This window comes from Ipomoea nil, unplaced genomic scaffold (genome assembly GCF_001879475.1).
Source record: "Ipomoea nil cultivar Tokyo-kokei standard unplaced genomic scaffold, Asagao_1.1 scaffold2387, whole genome shotgun sequence".
Lineage (NCBI taxonomy): Eukaryota > Viridiplantae > Streptophyta > Magnoliopsida > Solanales > Convolvulaceae > Ipomoea > Ipomoea nil.
In genome coordinates, this window is record NW_017618815.1 from 1,305,748 (window position 1) to 1,312,582 (window position 6,835).

The following is a 6,835-nucleotide window of genomic DNA, read 5'->3' on the forward strand; positions in this document are numbered from 1 at the left end:
AGTCGGTTCTTATCAAAAATAAATATCAAAATCATTTTTCAGCCACAATATTCTACGATGTCGTTTTCCTTTAGCTTATAAAGTCTGATTTCAAAATTTTTATTTCTCTCGCCTATTTAGATTGTGATAAGATAGTTGTGATCTTACTCCTACAATTTAGGGTAGTGGGCTATTATCTACTCCATATTTAGTGTTGTAATCAGATTGGGTTGCGTGTAGAAGTAGTATGGATGGGTATGAGATTGCTTACAAGTACATGCACTCTATTATTATTTATACATTGCTCCCACTCACTTCTGCGGCTATAAATACATGCTTATTGTGAGTGTTGAGCTTCAATGCAAAAACAAAGCTAAGTGTGGTAAATTACAAGGTTGAGATTGCTGATCCCTTATGCAATTCAAATAGAAATCTAAGCTGTCAAAGATCCTGTTTAATGCTCTGTTTTCTGTCTTGCAGTGTCATCATGTCTGACCAGTTTATTATGGGGGGTCAGCTTCATCCTCAGCAAACTTCAAAGGCTATAAGGTTGTGTTGTGTGCGTTCTTACGTTGTTACTGAAAATAAAGGTAAAAAGTTAATAAGAAGTCAAGAATGTATATTTCATGATCAAGAGGTTTGTCAATTATATCTATATCTACCATTGTTTGAATTCTTATTCTTATGTTTGGCACCTCTTATATTTTTAATATCTAACTTTGTTGTTTACCACTTTTGTTCTAAATACAGGGTCTGTTCATCCACGTCCATATACCTAAGGATGTTGTGGCAAAATATAAGAACATATTCAAGGAGGGTAAAGTGTATGGCATTAGAAACTTCCTATGCATCACTAACTTCTTCAAGTATAAAACAAGCCCTCATCGTTACATGATGAAGTTCAAACATGATACACTTGTGAAGGAATATAAGCGTGTGAATTTCCCCAAAACAATGTTTTGCTTCAAGAGTTTTGAAGACATACTTTCAAAGCAGGGAATTGATGAGAAAGTCTTGATAGGTTATATTTAAAAAAAAAATTCTAAAGTCAAATATGATTTATTACCTCTATTGTGATGTTATGTTTTATTTAACTACTATGCTTTTTTTTTTTTTTTTTTCTAAATTCAGATGTCCTTGGTCGTATTGTGGAGATATATTCTCCATTGGAGAAGCTAATAGCAGGGAAGAAGGCTAGACTAATTGACTTTGTGCTTGAAGATTCTAGGTATGGATCCTAATTTGTCTCTCTAATTTTGATTTGAAACTTCTATCTTATGCTTTTTCTGCTGGTCTTAAAATGGTATGTAGTCAGAGGCAGATTAAGTGTACATTGTGGGATGAGCATGTGGATCAACTGATGAACAAGGAAACTGATAATCATTAGAATAACTGAATCAGATTACAATTAATACTCTCAGGAGAGAGAGAACTATCTAATAACCAATTGACTAGGACTAAACTAGAATACATTGACTAGTGACATTAATAATAATAATAATAATAAACTATAGTCTAACACTCCCCTGCAAGCTCAAGGAGGATGACTCACCACATTGAGCTTGGAACGAAGAATAGCAAACCGCGCCGAAGGAAGCAGCTTCGTAAAAATGTCAGCTAGCTGGTCTTTAGTGGAGACGAAGTGAACCCGGAACTCTCCAGACGAAACTTTATCTCGAACGAAGTGGTAGTCAACTTCAACATGCTTAGTACGCGCATGAAAAATTGGGTTGGCGCATAAGTATGTTACACCAAGGTTGTCACACCATAGAGTCGGAGGGGTAGCCGAGTCGAGACTTAACTCACGAAGTAAAGATTGAACCCACGTCACCTCTGCACAGACGTCTGCTAGACCTTTATACTCGGCCTCAGTGGATGAACGGGCTACTGTGCGCTGCTTCCTCGAGACCCACGAGATGAGGTTGGTACCGATGAAGACAACATAACCACTGGTGGACTTGCGATCTACTGGACACCCAGCCCAGTCAGAATCCGAGTAGGCATGAATTTCCGAGGTCCTGGATGGTGAGATGCGGAGCCCGTAGTCAAGAGTTCCTTTTATGTAGCGAAGAACTCGTTTAAGTAAACCCCAATGCTCCTGTGTGGGACTGTGCATGAACTGACACAGGCGATTGACCGAGTAGGATATATCTGGCCGAGTGATGGAAAGATACTGTAGTGCCCCTGCGAGCCTCCTGTACTGTGTGGGATTATCGAACGGCTCGGTGGACTGGCTAACTGACTGAGTGATGGATGCAGGTGTGGCTAATGGTTTGCAATCAGTCATACCAGCTCGTTGCAAAATGTCGCGTATGTACCGTCGCTGTGTGAGAAGCATACCATCTGGAACTGTGATGGTTTCTATACCGAGGAAGAACGTGGGTGGTCCAAGATCTCGGATTTTAAATGCTGTTGCCAACCGCTGTAAAAGAGACTCAACTAAGACAGCATCATTCCCAAGCATGATGATGTCGTCGACATACACAAGCAAAAAAACTCGGGAACCTGCAGCTGAATAATAAAACAGAGATACATCCGTTTTGGATGCAACAAACCCTGTTTCCAATAAGAAATCATGTAGACGATGGAACCAGGCCCGCGGGGCCTGCTTGAGCCCATATAAGGACCGCTGCAAGTGACAAACATGATCGGGATGATCAGGATCCTCATATCCTGGTGGTTGGCGCATGTAGACAGTCTCGGATAAGTGGCCATTCAAGAAAGCGTTGTGGACATCTAGCTGGCGTAGAGTCCACCCGCGTGATATGGCAAAAGATATTAATATCCGGACTGTGGTCGGTTTAACCACAGGGCTGAACGTCTCAAAAAAGTCTTCGCCTGCAACCTGGTTAAAACCCTTGGCTACCAGTCTCGCCTTGTAGCGCTCAACCGAACCATCGGCTTTGCGCTTGGTGCGAAACACCCATTTGCAACCTACAATGTTCATATTCGGTGTAGCAGGCACCAGCTGCCACGTGTTGTTATGTAGTAACGCGTTGAACTCTTGGTCCATAGCGTCCCGCCATTGTGGATGCCCAACTGCTTGGGAGTAGCAAGTGGGGTCCGTAGTCGAAGCTGTGAGAGCATGTAGTTGTTCTCCAGTCCCTTTTGTCATACGCCTCAACCGCATGACATGGGCCCTCTCCTGGGGCTTGGCTCGTATGGACCTTTTCCTCGGGGCACGAGTTGGTGCCCGGGGAACCAAAGTCGTCGGTGCACTCGGTGGTGGTAATGGTGGAATGTTAGTATTCCCACTTTGGAGGACGGGGCAGGAGCCCCATGGTGTACTTGAGATGTCCGTAGGCACCTCCTGAATTTTGTGTGTATTTCCTGCAAAAGGGAAAACGGTTTCGTCAAAGCGAACATGACGACAAGTATAGGTTTTCCCGGTGTTAAGATTCATGCAGCGGTAACCCCTAAAAGACGGAGGGTAACCTAAGAATACACAAGGACTTGACTTGTACTCGATTTTGTGACGATTATACGGGCGTAGATAGGGAAAACAAAGGCACCCAAACACACGTAGATATGTGTACGTGGGAGGGACTTTGTGCATGCGGTAATAGGGTGTATCAAACTGTAGTGAGGCAGACGGAAGGCGATTAATCAGGAAGGTGGCTGTTTCAAACGCATGATCCCAATAACATTGTGGGACCGAGGCTTGAGCCATTAACGCCAAGCCAGTTTCGACAATATGCCGATTCCGGCGTTCAACACGGCCATTTTGCTCGTGTGTATAGGCGCAGGATTGTTTGTGAACAATCCCTAATTTATCAAATAGCTTGTGTAATTTTTGGTATTCCCCCCCCCCCCCCCCCCCCCCCCCAAATCGGACTGAATGGACTTGATAGAACACGAAAAGGTGCGTTCTACCGTCGCCCGAAAAACATCGAAAATCTTATATATATATCGGTTTTAAGATGTAGAGGATAATACCAACAATAGCGGGTGTTATCATCTACGAATAATACAAAATAGCGGGAGCCATCCGCGGAAATAATTGGTGCGGGGCCCCATATATCTGTGAAAACTAAATCGAGTACATTATTACTAGACTTGTCTACCCTATCTAAAGGAAATCGGGCAGACTTGCCAAGTTGACACGGGGAACATAATTTGGGAACCGCAACATTATTTGACTCAACGGGACATTGTTGTAGAACACGCTGTAATGCTTGACTGTGTGGGTGACCGAGACGCTGGTGCCAAACCAGGGACGTGGCACGAGCCGACACGAACGCATAATGAGCACTGGGAATAGACAACGAATACAAGCCCCCCGAGCTTGGCCCTTTAATCAAAACCGCCTTAGTGATGCAGTCCTTCACAACAAAAAAATTGGGGTGAAACTCAAAAAAGCAGTTATTATCTTTAGTAAATTGATTAACAGATAATAACGACGCGGACAGTTCAGGGACATGCAAAATTTTAGATAATTGTAAGGATTTATTTAGAGACGGAATTGCTGCATGACCCACACGCGAGATGGCCAAACATCGTCACCATGGTACTCCTCGGACTGCGTGAGAACACTGGAGTTCGGCGTGGCATGCACTGATGCTCCTGTATCCGGCAGCCAGGTTGTCACCGCAGAAGGGGCTGCTGACATCGATCCGCCTCCTGCTACGGAGACGTGCGCCGTTGGTGGCGGTTCGGAGTATCTCCGGTAACAAAAAGCCGCGGAGTGCCCCTGCTTACTGCAGATTTGGCAGCGCACCCCGCCACCATTCCGGCCGCAACCGCCTCTGCCGCCGCGCTGGTTGCTGCGCCCACCGCCGCCACGCGACTGCCGGCCGCCATCTCCTTGCTAACGACGACCGCGTCCCGCGTACATTGCGGAGGGATTCCCGGCCGATGCTGCTGGGGAATGCGCCGGGAAGTCATCCTTGTGGATGAACTGTTGTGCTTGAAGATAGTCCGCCAGCTGTGGAATCGACACCGGCGTGCCATTGATCGCCAACGCGGAGGCCATAGCGCGGAACTCAGGCCGCAGTCCCCGAAATACATAAAGGTTCTGCTCCGATGGCGTGAGCGATCTCCCGGCCAGTGCAAGGTCCTGAACAAGGTGCTGCGCCCCTCCCTAAGTATTCGGAGGTGGAGCTATCGCCTTGACGGAGAGACTGAATCTGCCCGAGCAGATTCAGGCAGCGGACTTGCGTGGATGATCCTAATGCTGTCTCTGCGGCTGTCCAGACACCACGTGCGGTGGTTTGCCCGAGCGCGAGGTACATCACCTCCTCAGACAGGGAGGAGATCAGCAGGGAGAGGATGGACGCATCCTGTTGCACCCACATAGCGTAGGCCGGATTCTCCGTGGTTGAGGCACCACCACTTGATGTGTCGCCGGCAGGGAGCTCCAAAAACGGCGAAGGCTGTGACCGCGTGCCATCAATGAATCCCAATAATCCTTGACCCCGAAGGAACGGGATCACCTGCGTACGCCAATATAAGTAGTTCCTGTGGGTGAGTTTGAGCGAAACAAAATGGTGCGCGCTCGTTAGGGAGGTGGAATTGTGTGGGGAGGAGATGGTTGTAACAGTGCGTTCGGAACTACTAGACATGGTGGTCGACGGAAGGTGGGGAAAAATTAGAGAGAATTTTGCCCGGCAAACTGATACCAGATGAACAAGGAAACTGATAATCATTAGAATAACTGAATCAGATTACAATTAATACTCTCAGGAGAGAGAACTATCTAATAGCCAATTGACTAGGACTAAACTAGAATACATTGACTAGTGACATTAATAATAATAATAATAATAATAAACTATAGTCTAACACAACTAACTCCATACTTCAACTCAGTTTCTAAGGATCCAGTTATACTGTTGATTCAGCTCTGCAGAGCTAAATTCATCGACAGCGAGTTATATCTCTATTTACTTCTTCTATGTTTTTGATTTATCCATTTCCCTCTATTTTACATTATTAGTAATTACTAATGAGTAAACTAAATGAAAACTGGCTCCGAATATTAAAAAAAAAAAAAACAAAAAAACAAACAAACAAACAAACTAACACATGAGACTGTTGCAGTCATTAGTAAACAGCCATTAATAAATAGTGATACATAAGTAAACAGTCATTTATAATATGCCCAAAACAATCAGAAATAAATAGTTTAGAATAAATAGGCAAAACTAGTCATTTTGCAGTCAAAATTATGTCATATTCACTACTTTTATTGTTCAGATGGTGAAGTGCGCATTTGCAGTTCATTTGATGCTACTCAACTGTTTTTCACACACTCATGCAAAGAATTCCGTGAGTAAAGGAGCAGGTTAGTTTTTCTAATATATTTTTAGTGTTCTGCTTAATAACTCAATTGTGTGTTACTAATTTTTATTTACATGTTCTCTATTATTAGCTTTACCAGTAATCATACACCTTTACGGTGTATAGATTCTAAAACCAGATTGTCTGATGGTAGTTTTGGCATTGCTGTGCATCCTAAAAATGTGTTGGTCAGTTCTATTCAAGATATATACTCCAAAAAACAGGTAATCTCTTCTCCTTTTTTTTTTTTTTTTTTTTTTTTTGTATTCTCTACTGGCTTTTTTTCCTACTTTATTTATTTAACTCAATCTTACTTGCAGCTAGGGGAGTATTGGGTGGCAGGTATAATTGTTGATGTAGAGAGTTTAAGTGATTGGTATTACATTTCTTGCAAGAGTAATTCTTGCAAGAAAAAGCTTGCTTCTGATGGTGGTATGATGTATTGTGCTGGGTGTAAGAGTTCTTGGCATGAGGGAGTTGTGAGGTATAGGCTTATTGTCCGTGTTGCTACCAATTCAACTAGCATGCAATATATAAGACTCATACAACCTACGAACGGTACCCGAAATATCAAACT

General features: G+C 43.7%; 1 protein-coding gene across 1 annotated transcript; it reads left to right on the forward strand.

Moving 5' to 3' along the window:
* Positions 1-226: 226 nt before the first annotated feature.
* On the forward strand, positions 227-1,366 carry LOC109152147. The gene is made up of 5 exons (XM_019299721.1): positions 227-252; positions 460-616; positions 730-1,000; positions 1,111-1,207; positions 1,291-1,366. Exons 1-5 carry the CDS (start codon positions 227-229, stop codon positions 1,364-1,366), a joined length of 627 nt encoding a protein of 208 aa, XP_019155266.1.
* Positions 1,367-6,835: the final 5,469 nt, after the last annotated feature.

What these genes read in the sequence shown, in the direction of transcription:
- LOC109152147 (XM_019299721.1), top strand. Translation starts at nt 227, where the DNA reads ATGGATGGGTATGAGATTGCTTACAA. An exon ending in GGGTATGAGATTGCTTACAA is followed by an intron (nt 253 to 459) that starts GTACATGCACTC and finishes TCTGTCTTGCAG; the next exon opens with TGTCATCATGTCTGACCAGT. An exon ending in TTTGTGCTTGAAGATTCTAG is followed by an intron (nt 1,208 to 1,290) that starts GTATGGATCCTA and finishes AATGGTATGTAG; the next exon opens with TCAGAGGCAGATTAAGTGTA.